This window comes from Papio anubis, chromosome 13 (assembly GCF_008728515.1).
Source record: "Papio anubis isolate 15944 chromosome 13, Panubis1.0, whole genome shotgun sequence".
NCBI classification, from domain to species: Eukaryota; Metazoa; Chordata; class Mammalia; order Primates; family Cercopithecidae; genus Papio; species Papio anubis.
In genome coordinates this window covers 62,754,723-62,767,063 of record NC_044988.1, presented here as the reverse complement: position 1 = coordinate 62,767,063, position 12,341 = coordinate 62,754,723, and the positions used below count along the sequence as shown (strand labels likewise).

General features: G+C 45.6%; 1 protein-coding gene and 1 long non-coding RNA gene across 2 annotated transcripts; both read left to right on the top strand.

Annotated features, from left to right (window-relative positions):
* Positions 1-1,336: 1,336 nt before the first annotated feature.
* Positions 1,337-4,490, top strand: LOC116270039. The gene is made up of 2 exons (XR_004177924.1): positions 1,337-1,586; positions 2,494-4,490. It is a non-coding gene; the product is annotated as an uncharacterized LOC116270039 (long non-coding RNA).
* Positions 4,491-6,429: 1,939 nt separating this feature from the next.
* On the top strand, positions 6,430-7,578 carry CCL21 (C-C motif chemokine ligand 21). Its single transcript, XM_003911559.2, has 4 exons — positions 6,430-6,590; positions 6,693-6,813; positions 6,909-7,082; positions 7,156-7,578. The coding sequence occupies exons 1-4, from the start codon at positions 6,524-6,526 to the stop codon at positions 7,187-7,189; spliced, it is 396 nt and encodes a 131-aa protein (XP_003911608.1). The 5' UTR covers positions 6,430-6,523; the 3' UTR covers positions 7,190-7,578.
* Positions 7,579-12,341: the final 4,763 nt, after the last annotated feature.

Sequence of the window (12,341 nt, the reverse complement as noted above, 5' to 3'; positions counted from 1 at the left end):
ACAAAATAAAACAAAACAAACAAAAAAGGAGAGAGAGAAAGCTTAAAAGCAACCTCCAACACAAAATTTATCTCCTTGGATTCAGATCATTTAGGATTTAGGTTAAGATCTCCTCACTCTTAATCCAAATCCTAAATGCAGACAGTGCTCTACTCCAACCCTAACACAATCCTCATCTAAGACGCACCTATTTCTATCAACAGGAACCACAAACCCAATTCCAAACCCTACTTTAACATCACCATGATTCCAGCCCTATCCAATTTGGAACCACAACATCAATGCTGTTCTAAGCATAATACTAACTCTAACCCTAACCCGTGGTGAATTGATGAATGCATGCAACTACACTAGACACACACATTTTGAACACTTATGACTCCCAGAAACTGAGAAGCTCCTTCAGTAACAGCTGCACAGTCCACAGGGCATCTTATTTCCAGAGGGGTCAATGCTCCCCTGGGAACCCAGGAGCAGCAACGCACCCAGACCCTTTGACCCTTGTTGGATATACAGGCCCATGGGCCCCAGCCCACCCCAATCCTATTCCAGGACTTGCCTAGCCCTTGAGCTGAAATTCCCGCCATACCCCTCCCTGGCTCTTGCCTGCCAAGCTGGGAGCATCTGCTGCCCTGGAAACCCCACCAGGCAAGAGCAAACGGGCCTGAGACTGAAGGGAATGTGGCCCTTTCCAATCAGGGGATTTCCAGACTCTTGCAACACCCACACCTAGGATGTCTACTCCAGGTGCCTGTCCTAGAGAGGTAATGGGCCTGCTGAGGTAGGTGTGAATAAGCACAGTTCCTCTCCCGCTCCCAGGATCTCAGTCTGGTGATAGAGTGTGTTAGAGCTGAATTCATCATCACAGGTAGGGCTGAAGTCAGCCATGTGTACCTCCCTTATCCTTCACCCCAGGTGCCAGTGAAGCATTCCTCTGCACCTAGGCCACCCCAGAGGTTGTCACACAGTACCCAGGTTCTCTCAGGAGCTCACCAAGCCAATATCTTCACCCAGAGGACTGGAACTGTAGGTGGAGACCCATATCGCGGATGTGCTGCCATCTGAGTCTTTGTGTCCCCTTCCCCAGCCTCTGCATCCAGCCTGGTCTGAGGACTGAGAGGAGCTTGGGTCAAAGCTGCAGGCTCCAAATGCCCCAAACCCAGCTTAGAGTTTAAGTGGGGCTGTGGGGTACAATGAGCCCAGACCAGCAGCTGAGGGCAGAGGAATGGCTCAGAAGACTTGGGGTCCCAGAAAAGGGTAATGGCTCTCTCATCATCCGAGCTCCTCACTCTCTTCTACCCTGCTTCAGTGCCTCCCTCTCACCACCCCCATCACCAGGTCCACTCACAGACTGGAGGCGGGGTAGGGGCTCGCTATCCCATCCTCACTCTCAGGGCAGCTGTTTTCTGCCCTGGATTTTGTTCAGCCAGGTTTCTACCTCCAGAAAAGCCCCTACTTCTTCTTTCATTTCCCTTAGGGCTCCTAACCTTGATTCTAAGCTCCAGGACCAAGCAGACAGACGTCAGTATCTCCAGGATGGAACATCTCCCTGAGACTGCTCTACCACTGTGGGCTCAAGTTCACAGGTAGGGGCTTAGGGTTGATGCCTAATCAACCTAGATTCCTGCATCTAGGAAGACCAGGCAGGGCTGGGACCTAGGGGGCTATGCACACCATCTGACACAACAAGAAGCTTCTTTGATGACACGAATAAGGGTAAGGGAGACAGGCAGGTATCTTGGAGAAAGAGCAAGCCTGAACTTTTAGGAAAGAAAAAGGTACAGCCCCCTCCTCTTCCCTGCCATCTCCCTTTTTTTCTATAATCTGTGCCAGGCCAGAAAGTCTCCTCCTCCAGGGGAGGTAGGGGGCATCACTTCAGCTTTCCTTTCCTCAGACCAACTTTGTTCCCTTTCACTGGCTCTGTGTCAATCTAGAGTGTGAGATGGGAGCAGAATAGGCCCAAGTGGCTCTCCCAGACCCACCCCACCAAATGCTTAGAATTACCTGCAGAACTTTGTAAAAATACACATTCTTTGGCTCTATTCTGAGATTCTATTTAAGGCAGTCTGCTGTGTTGCTTCTAATTCTGTGTTTTTAACAAGTTGCCCAGGTGATTCTGAAGTGCAGCCAAGTTTGGAAGCAAACTAATATAATATGACTTCAGAATTATCTACATGCCCACCTCTCAAGCCCATGCTATTCTATCTGTCTGAGAATTCTTCAGAGATAGGCTGCTCACTTTCTTAGTCACTTCCATGTAGGCAGGTGGGGAAACCAGGGAGCTGGGAATTTAAAACTTTCTGGTGCCAGAATCTGCCACTAGACCAGGTAAAAGATCCAAGAAATCTTATCTCCTTGTTTTTGCCTAGTCTTGTTCCAGGAACGCCAGCTTCTTGCCAACAGAGTCACTCCCTGCCCTGCTTAAGGTCTCAGCCTTAAGGTCTCTTGAGTCTGAAAACCTCAGACTCAAGAGCTCAATTATCTCTCCTCTAGGCCACCAAATTCCAGCCTCTCTACTCTGTGGACCTTGGAATGAAACACCACCTCTTTATCCCTCTCCCAACAGTACCTCCATCTTCAACCCCTTGCCCTCTGCATCCCATCCTTCCCCAAGAGCAACTCAATATTTCTGTCTCTGGCCATCACTGTCCTGACAACATCTCTCCTGACTACATCTCTCCTGACACTCATCTCCTCCTCTTCTTATGGTTTCCCTATCCTGCCATAAGCCATTCTTCAAAAAACAAGATGTAAGGAGCTTGCTGCTGGGTTTAGCACTCTGGAAACCAGATGGATTCTCCAGCTCTGACATGAGGATTACAACTCTAAGGTACAAATCCAGTTTTAAACATAGATTCTAAGTTATGACCCAATAATCCTCATATATCATATACCACAATAAACTCCAAATGGATAAAAGATTTTAAAATGTCAAAAATTAAACTACAGAAACAACATCATACAAAATGGCAGAGTAAGAAGTTACAGGGGTTGGTCCCTCCACAAAAGCAACCATTGAGGTGGAAAGAGCAATTGGAATTGACTCTTTCAGAAGTCTGGAGCCTGATTGGACACATATAACAAACCGGGGAGGGTGGTGCTTGATGAAGGGAGAGGTTGCTGATCTTTCAGAAGAGAGCATAATGTATGCACTAGCTACCAACCAACACAGTGGGGATAGCAGCCCACATTCCCGAAGTGGCTGGGTGGTCACCGAGTGGACAGGGGGAACCCTGTCCTCCAAAAATGAGGGGTTTTGCATTTGGGTTTGTATTCTGGTTACCTAAGGGACAGGCTTGCTTGGTTTCAGCCCTCTTGGGCTGCAGCATCTTCCCGAGCCACATATATCAGAAGATTTAAAGGGACAGAACCTTTTTGCGGGGAAGGAAGATAACCCTTTGCCAGGTCATAAACAGAAACTTCAGTAACCCCACAAAACAAAGAATACACACTTTGCAAAAAGTGGTTTGAAAAACTCACCACAAATTGATGGCACAGTTCTCAACAAGTATATATCAGCAACCCCTAAGGAGTGAAAAAATTGAATTTCCAGAGATACCACACTGTAATACTCAGAATGCCCAGTTATCTACAAAAAATTACTAATACAAAGAAACAGGAAAGTATGGCCCATTCACAGGGAGAAAGGAATTTGACAGAGACTATCCCTGAGGAAGCCCAGATACTGGACATAGAAGATGAAGACTTTAGCTGTCTTACTGTAAATGCTCAATAAATATTGATGATGGGAGGCTTGATGATAAGGGTGAGGGGCTGAAATCTCAAATACTGTTTTGTTGCTTGTTTTATTATGACCTCCAATTAAATTGGGAAGTAATGGCCCTTTTGGAAAACAAAAAAAAACTGTCTTAAATGTGCTCAAAGAGCTGAAGGAAACCATGGGCAAAGAGTTAAGGGAAATCTGAAAAATGGTGTAATAAAGAGATGGAAATTAGTAAAAAGAAAAAAGTACTCAAGCAGAAATTCTGGAGGCAAAAATACAATAACTGAAATGTACAATTCACTAGGGGCAATCAACAACAGATTTAAGCAGGAAAAAAAAAGGATCAGTATTCTTGATGATAAGACAATTACAATTATCAAGCATGAGAAGAAACATAAACAAGCCTCAGGGATACCATCAAATGTACCTCATCAAAGGAGTCTCAGGAGGAGAATAGAAAGAACAGGGCATTAAAAAAATTGAAGAAATAATGACAAAACATCCGAAATCTGATGAAAAGCATGAATATACCTACCCAAGAAGTTCACAAACTCTAAGAAGGATAAACTCAGAGATCCATACCAAGACAAATTATAGTCAAATTATTGAAACCCAAAGTCAAAGGGATGATTTTAAAAGCAGCAAGAGAGAAGTAACTCATTATGTACAAGAGATTCTCAATAAGATTACCAGCTGATTTCAGAAACCATGGAAGGCCAAAAGACAATGGGGGATATATTTAAAGACTTAAGACAAAAAAAAAAAAGAGTCAAACAAGAATTCTATATATCCAGCAAAACTATCCTGCAAGAATTAAGGAGAAATAAGACATTTCAAAACTTAGGAAGTTCATTAATAGTAGACCTGCCCACAAGAAAAGCTAAAGGGAGAAAGAAAAAACGTAAAAACAAAGAAAGAAATGCTAAAGGGAGACCTTCAGAATGAAACAAAAGGATAAAAAATAATAACTCACAGCCACACAAAGAAACAAAGATCTCTGATAAACATAACCACACAGCAGACCGGGCGCAGTGGCTCATGCCTGTAATCCCAGCACTTTGAGAGGCCAAGGTGAGCGGATCACTTGAGGTCAGGAGTTTGAGACCAGCCTGGCCAATATGGTGAAACCCCACCTCTACAAAAAACAGAAAAATTAGCTGGATGTGGTGGCAGGTGCCCATAATCCCAGCTACTCAGGAGGCTGAGGCAGGAGAATGGCTTGAACCCGGAGGGTGGTGGTTGCAGTGAGCCAAGATCACACCACTCCACTCCAGCCTGGGCAAAAAAGTGAGACCGTGTCTCAAAAAACAAAAAACAAAACAAACAAACAAACAAAAAGTAACAACATAGCCAGGTATGGTGGTTCACACTTGTAATCCCATTACTTTGGGAGGCCAAGGTGGGTGGATCACTTGAGGTCAGGTGTTTGAGACTAGCCTGGGCAACATAGTGAGACCGTGTGTCTACAAAAAATACAAAAATTAGCCAGGCATGGTGGCCCACTACTCAGGAGGCGAGGTAGAAAGATCACTTTAGCCCAGGAGGTTGAGGCTGCTGTGAGCTGAGATTGTGCTACCGCACTCTAGCCTGGGTGACAAAGCCAGACCCTGCGTCCAAAAAAAAAAAAAAAGATAAAAGCTAGTATTGTATTTTTAGTTTGTAGCTCCATTTTTTTCTATATAATTTAAAAGGCAAATGCATTAAACAATAATTATAAATCTATGTCAATGGGAACACAATGTATAAAGATGTGTGACAATAACAATATAAAGAAGGGACTAAAATGTATAGGAGCAAAGTGTTTATACATTATTGAAACTAAGTTAGTATTATTCAAACTAGGTTGTTATCAGCTTAGAATGTTAATTATAATCACCAAGGTATCCATTAGGAAAATAACTACAAAATATATAGAAGAGGAAAGCAAAGGGGAATCAAAATGGTTATGCTACAGACCAGGTGCAGTCACTCATACCTATAATTCCAGCACTTTGGGAGGCCAAGGCAGGAGGATCGCTTGAGCCCAGGAGTTCAAGACCAGACTGGGCAACATAGCAAGACCTCATCTATGGAAAAAATAAAAATTAAAAATTAAAACAGTAGCCGGACGTGGTGACATGTGCCTGTAGTCCCAGCTCCTCAAGAGGCTAAGGCAGGCAGATCGTTTGAGCCCAGGAGTTCGAGACTAGCCTGGGCTAGACATAGTGAAACCTCGTCTCTACAAAAAATAGAAAAATCAGCCAGGCGCGGTGGTGCTTGCCTGTAGTCCCAGCTCCTGGGGAGGTTGAGGTGGGAGGATCACTTGAGCCCAGGAGGCGGAGATTTCAGTGAGCCAAGATCACACCACTACACTCCAGCCTGGGTGACAGAGTTAGACCCTGTCTCAAAAAAAAAAAAAAAGAACTCTTACAATTTAATAATCAGATTTGCTGGAAGGAGGGGAAGGGTATGGATCCTGGAGCGTAGTGAGGAGACAGTCATGGTGTACCAGGAGAGAGGTGGTGAGGCCTGCATGAAAGCAGTAGCTGGAAATAGAAGGAAGGCTCAGGCCCGACATACTCAACTGATGAGGACATAAAATTTGGCAACTGAGGACAGTCCATTTAGTTTGAGATAAGTGGGGCTGGGTGCCAGCGGATCCAGCTTTCAGGAAGGAAAAGGAGTGGGGATAAGAGAAGGGAAGTGAAAGTGCCTGGCTATATAAATAGCAGGCCAATCCCAGCCCACGCACAGACCCCCAACTTGCAGCTGCCCACCTCACCCTCAGCTCTGGCCTCTTACTCACCCTTTACCACAGACATGGCTCAGTCACTGGCTCTGAGCCTCCTTATCCTGGTTCTGGCCTTTGGCATCCCCGGGACCCAAGGTACCAAGGCAGGGAGGGGCCTTGGATGGGGCTAAGGGGACGAAGAGGCCAGGGTAGGAGCTTGCAAGCAGCCCCTGGCTCCCTGTGAATCCCACCCTGCAGGCAGTGATGGAGGGGCTCAGGACTGCTGCCTCAAGTACAGCCAAAGGAAGATTCCCGCCAAGGTTGTCCGCAGCTACCGGAAGCAGGAACCAAGCTTAGGCTGCTCCATCCCAGCTATCCTGTGAGTGGACACAAAGGGGTGGGTACAGGCTGGTGACAGGGTGGGAGGGCATGGTGGGCAAGACTAAGAAGGCTTACTAGCCCCCCCACCCGCAGGTTCTTGCCCCGAAAGCGCTCTCAGGCAGAGCTATGTGCAGACCCAAAGGAGCTCTGGGTGCAGCAGCTGATGCAGCATCTGGACAAGACACCAGCCCCACGGAAACCAGCCCAGGGTTGCAGGAAGGACAGGGGGGTCCCCAAGAATGGCAAAAAGGGAAAGGGCTGCAAGAGGTGAGGAATCTGAAGGGACGTGGGTAAAGGGAAGCCTCAGTCAGCCCCTCACACCTCTCTTCTGCCCTCACAGGACTGAGCAGTCACAGACCCCTAAAGGGCCATAGCCCAGTGAGCAGCCTGGAGCCCTGGAGACCCCACCAGCCTCACCAGGGCTTGAAGCCTGAACCCAAAAGGCAAGAAGGAGGCTATGCTCAGGGGCCCTGGAGCAGCCACCCCATGCTGGCATTACCACACTCTTTCTCCTGCTTTAACCACCCCATCTGCATTCCCAGCTCTACCCTGCATGGCTGAGCTGCCCACACCAGGCCAGGCCCAGAGAGGCCGAGGAGGGAGAATCTCCCAGGGAGCATGAGAGGAGGCAGCAGGACTGTCCCCTCGAAGGAGAATCACCAGGACCCTGGACCTGATACTGCTCCCCAGTGTACCCCACCTCTTCCTTGTAAATATGACTTATACCTAACTGAATAAAAAGCTGTTCCAGCCTCCCACCCAAGTACCTGTTCCCATGTGTTTATGTCCACCGGGATGCCAAAGCCCCTACAAGGTGGGGTCACACATGCTATATTCCCATCTACCCCAAGAGTTTCCTTGCCTCTCGGGTGCCCACACCCCTAGGCAGTTAAATGGAGGTTGATGGACAGGATAGGACCCGGTCTTCTGAGGAATCCTGCCAATGGAGAGATGGTGGACATGGAGCACACATCCCCAACAGCTCTGCAGGCCTCTGAGACCCTGAATCTGTTCAGCACTGACTCCAGGAGTGACCTTCAGATCTTTTCCATGACCTTCAGACCTTTTCCCAGCTATCCCAGAGACTTCCTCTCCTTTCCCTGGGAACTAGTCAATAAGACCCTCCAAGTAGTTCTTTGGAAGGGTCCCTAGGAGGGAAGCTGTGGCTTGGGCCCATCTATAACACAGACAAACACAAGTTATATTTAAACCTACCCTAGCACAGTTCCAGCCCTGAGAGAGCCCATGGAAGGCAAAGACCCAAGGGGACTTGCTTCAGCCCTATTCAGTGAAGCTCGGGCCTCGACCTCTCCTCTTTGTTTAATGGGGCTGTTGCGCTCTCCTTCTGTTTCTATCTGGGCCCCTGGACTTGCTCAGCCTCCTTCCAGATGGAAAAACCTCCTCCCTTTTTCTCCCCTCCTTTCTTTCCTGGCTGAGATCCAGACTACTTTAGTCCCTTAAACCCCCTGAAGTCAAGGAATAAGTCTCCTGGATCAGGTTTTCAGAACCCCAGGATTCAGGTGTGAATCAGTCTCCTCTCCTGGAAGGCCCCAGATGGCTCTCCTTTACCTCTTCCTCCCCAGAGTGAAGACCCTTCTATATCCCCACTCACTTCCAGGCAGGGAGAGAAGAGGCCATCAGATTGGGCCGGGCAATGTGAGAAAGAAGGGAACAGATCCTGGGGAAGGGCAAGAAAGGTAGGAACCTCGAGACTGGGCACAGTGGCTCATGCCTGTAATCCCAGCACTTTGGGAGGCCAAGGCAGGTAGATCACGAGGTCAGGAGTTCGAGACCAGCCTGGCCAACATGGTGAAACCCCGTCTCTACTAAAAGTACAAAAATTAGCTGGGCATTGTGGCAGGCACCTGTAATCCCGGCTACTCGGGAGGCTGAGTCAGGAGAAATACTTGAACCTGGGAGGCGGAGCTTGCAGTGAGCTGAGATATGCCATTGCACTCCAGTCTGGGTGACAAGAGTAAGACTCTGTCTCAGGAAAAAAAAAAAGAAGAAGAAAAAGAAGAAGAAAGGTAGGAACTTCAGAAGCTAGAAGTGGCTGCTCCGTCACTTTTTCCTTTTGTAGGCACCTGAGTATGCCACAGCACTTACCACCTATCCTAACATCTGCAAGTATTGGCTTGTCTGCTCCTCTTGCAGCAGGTGAAGACAGGGCCTCTCCCCTACCTGTCCTAGGGCAGCAGGTGTTAAATTAATCTATAAACTCAGATATGCAAGAAATACTACATTTTGATATGTTCCTTAAATGAACTTAATTCCTACTACAAGCTACTGCATTAGAGTGCTGATGAGAAATTCAACACCAGGCACTCTTGGGGGATCCCATCTGCCAAGGGTTATGCAAAGGTCACGGAAACCTCAAGGCCCACGGGAGGCCTCCTACCTACCTCCCACGCCATCTCATAATTGGACATCATTCTCATCAATGAGTGTTCTGACCCCTGTGGGTCCAGCAGGTATATTTCTTCAAGTCCTAGACTCCACATTTGAGACATAAGAATTCAGATATGACAGCCTCTGGGCTTGGACTTGGCCTCCCCAGATACCCCCTGAAGCCATCTACTCAACAGTCCTGTCACTTGCCCCATCACAGCCAGAAATTAGAGCCCAGTGCCCACTCTGGCTGGATGTACACACTAATCCCTTTGCAGTCCTGAAGAATTCTCTCCCTCTCCTCAGCCCCTCCAGGGCATAACCTCTTCCCCAAGTTTACTTTCTTTTTTTTTTTTTTTTTTTTTTAAGACATGAGGCTTGCTCTGTGGTCCAGGCTGGAGTGCAAAGGTAGGATCATAGCTCACTGTAACCTCAAACTCCTGGGCTCAAGGGATCCTCCTGCCTCAGGCTCCAAGTTGCTGGGATTACAGGTGTGAGCCTCTATGCCTGGCATTTTCCCCTGGTTTAAGACATTTACAAAAAGCCTTTGACATCAGGCTCACTTTGACATCAGGATATCACTCCCAGCCCTGCCAAAACTCTTGCCTACTCTATAGTGAAAAGAAAAAGGCAGACAAAAACAAAATTCCCTATTTCACTAAATTCTCCTGCCACACCTGCATGCCTGGTATTTGCCTCAAGCCCTGCTCTGAGAGGCATGCAATACATTATTTATTCCATCAGATCATGAGTGGCCACTCTCCTTGTCTGCCTTCATCTTTGACAACATTGTCCTGTTCTTTCTCTTTTCTCTCTTATTCTCTTGATGCATAACTCAAAAAACAACACATAATACACACTCACAGTTAAAAAATACATCCAAAAGTACCAAAAGGTTTATTCTGAACATCATTTCCTACAATTTTAACTCTTATGCTATTTCTTAGTGCCATATGTCTAAGTACTTTGCCTATACCTCTGTTTCTTGATTTACCTATTTTAAACATTACCAGATGACTTCCTACTATAAAAAGTGAAGATTTAACTCTCTTGCCAACTATCCTGTCACTGCATCCTCTAAATATAGTCATACCATGATATTTAGATCATGATTATATTATCACATTTAGATCATAATTACAGTTTATATTATTGTGGATTACTATTACATAATATGTATTATCACATATTACATTATTTTGACTATATAAATGTTCTCTGCAGACCAAAGTAGATCACTTTTCCTTTGTCACTCAGCTTTTTGTTTTTCTTAAAGGTTCTAATGCCCTTCCCTTTTTAAAATACCTCTATCTTGACATTACCTTTCAAATTCTTCATCATATGAGATGGATTCAAAACATCATGTTTAAGATATACATAGAAGAAAATATAGGTGAATGTGTTTATAACTTCGAGGTATAAAATAACTTTTTTTTTTAAATGAAATGGAGACCGGGTCTCACTATGTTACCCAAGCTGGTCTTGAACTCCTGAGCTCAAGCGATCCATCTGCCTCAGCCTCCCAAAGTGCTGGGATTACAGACATGAGCCACTCTGCTTGGCCAAAAAGAGTTTCTTAAACAAGACATAAAACCATAAAACATAAATCATTAAAGATCAACACCATTAAATTTTAAAACAAGTGGGAGTTCAGGGTAGGGATGGAAAATTAATTACATGCCTTTATTTTCACTTCTCGCTGAGCCCCGACTAAAACTACAGTAAATTTTTTTGGTGCATGTATGCATGTAAAAGCATAAACCAAGGCCAGGCACGGTGGCTTACACCTGTAATCCCAACACTTTGGGAGGCTAAGATGGTCACTTCAGCTCAGGAGTTTGAGACCAACCTGGGCAGCACAGTGAGACCTCATCTGTACAAAAAATCAAAAAAGTAGCTGGTGTGGTGGTGTGCGCCTGTGGTCCCAGCTACTCAGAAGGCTGAGGTAGGAGGACCACTTGAGCCTGGGAGCCATGTAGCCTGGGCTAAAAAGTGAGAGACCCTGTCTCAAAGTAAATAAATTAATTTAAAACACAAAATAAAGTCATAAACCCACAAGGGCCCAAATGGGAGAGGAGATAAAGGTAACTTTCCAAAAGCCTACTGCTGAGACATGTAAATATTTCAATAAAAATAGATACAAAGCATAAAATATAATTATAAATATGAAGGATTTCTAATGACTTATGAATACAGTAAAAATTCATATTTACTGAATATTCATATGCCAATGTCCAACAGGGAAACAATTAATGACTTCTACTAGAAATGTAAAAAGACAAAAAATCCTAAAGATGAATTATCTCTAAAATCTACAAAATCTTCATTCCTTAAGCATGAAAACTCATTGTAATCCCTGGAATCCTGACTTTTCTTCATCACAGAACCACAGAAGCACTTTATTGCTTTAAAAGTGAGTTATCACTATTTTCTAACAATGAGTCCTCCTCAGTGTCATCCAGAAAATTATTAATACCTTGTATTTTTGTTGTTTTTATTTGCTCCTTTTTTGAGATAGGGTCTTGCTCTGTCACCCAGGCTGAACTGAGTGGCGCAATCTCAGCTCACTGCAGCCTCAACCTCCTGGGCTCAAGCAATCCTCCCACCTCAGCCTCCTGAGTAGATAGGACTACAGGCACACACCACCACGCCCAGCTAATTTTGTTCATTTTTTGTAGAGATGAGGTCTCGCTGTGTTGCCCACGTTGGTCTTAAAACTCCTGAGCTCAAGGGATCCTCCCACCTTGGCCTCCCAAAGTGCTGGGATTATAGGCATGAGCCACTGTGCCTGGCCATACCGTGTTTTTAAATAATTTCACCACTATCTCTTCCATGAAATGATAACATACACACACACTAATGAAATAATGGGCTGACTCCTACTTGTCAGTGTTGCCTCAGAATCTCCTCCTGCTTCTCTCAGTTCACTCCTTCCTTGTCAATATTTTAAGGGCTTCTTTGATACAAATATAGAGGATAGGTGGGACTAGTAAAGCATTAGAGCTAGCTGGGCATGGCAGTTCATGCCTATAATCCCAGCACTTTGGAAGGCTGAGGCGGGCAGATGGCTTGAAGTCAGGAGTTTGAGACCAGCCTGGGCAGTGAAGCAAGACCCTGTCTCTACAAAAAAAGAAAAAG

Excerpts from the sequence above, each read along its gene's own strand:
- CCL21 (XM_003911559.2), top strand. The coding sequence starts at position 6,524 with ATGGCTCAGTCACTGGCTCTGAGCCTCCTTATCCTGGTTCTGGCCTTT. Across the intron at positions 6,591-6,692 it reads TGGCATCCCCGGGACCCAAG|GCAGTGATGGAGGGGCTCAG; the intron begins GTACCAAGGCAG and ends CCCACCCTGCAG. Across the intron at positions 7,083-7,155 it reads AAGGGAAAGGGCTGCAAGAG|GACTGAGCAGTCACAGACCC; the intron begins GTGAGGAATCTG and ends CTGCCCTCACAG.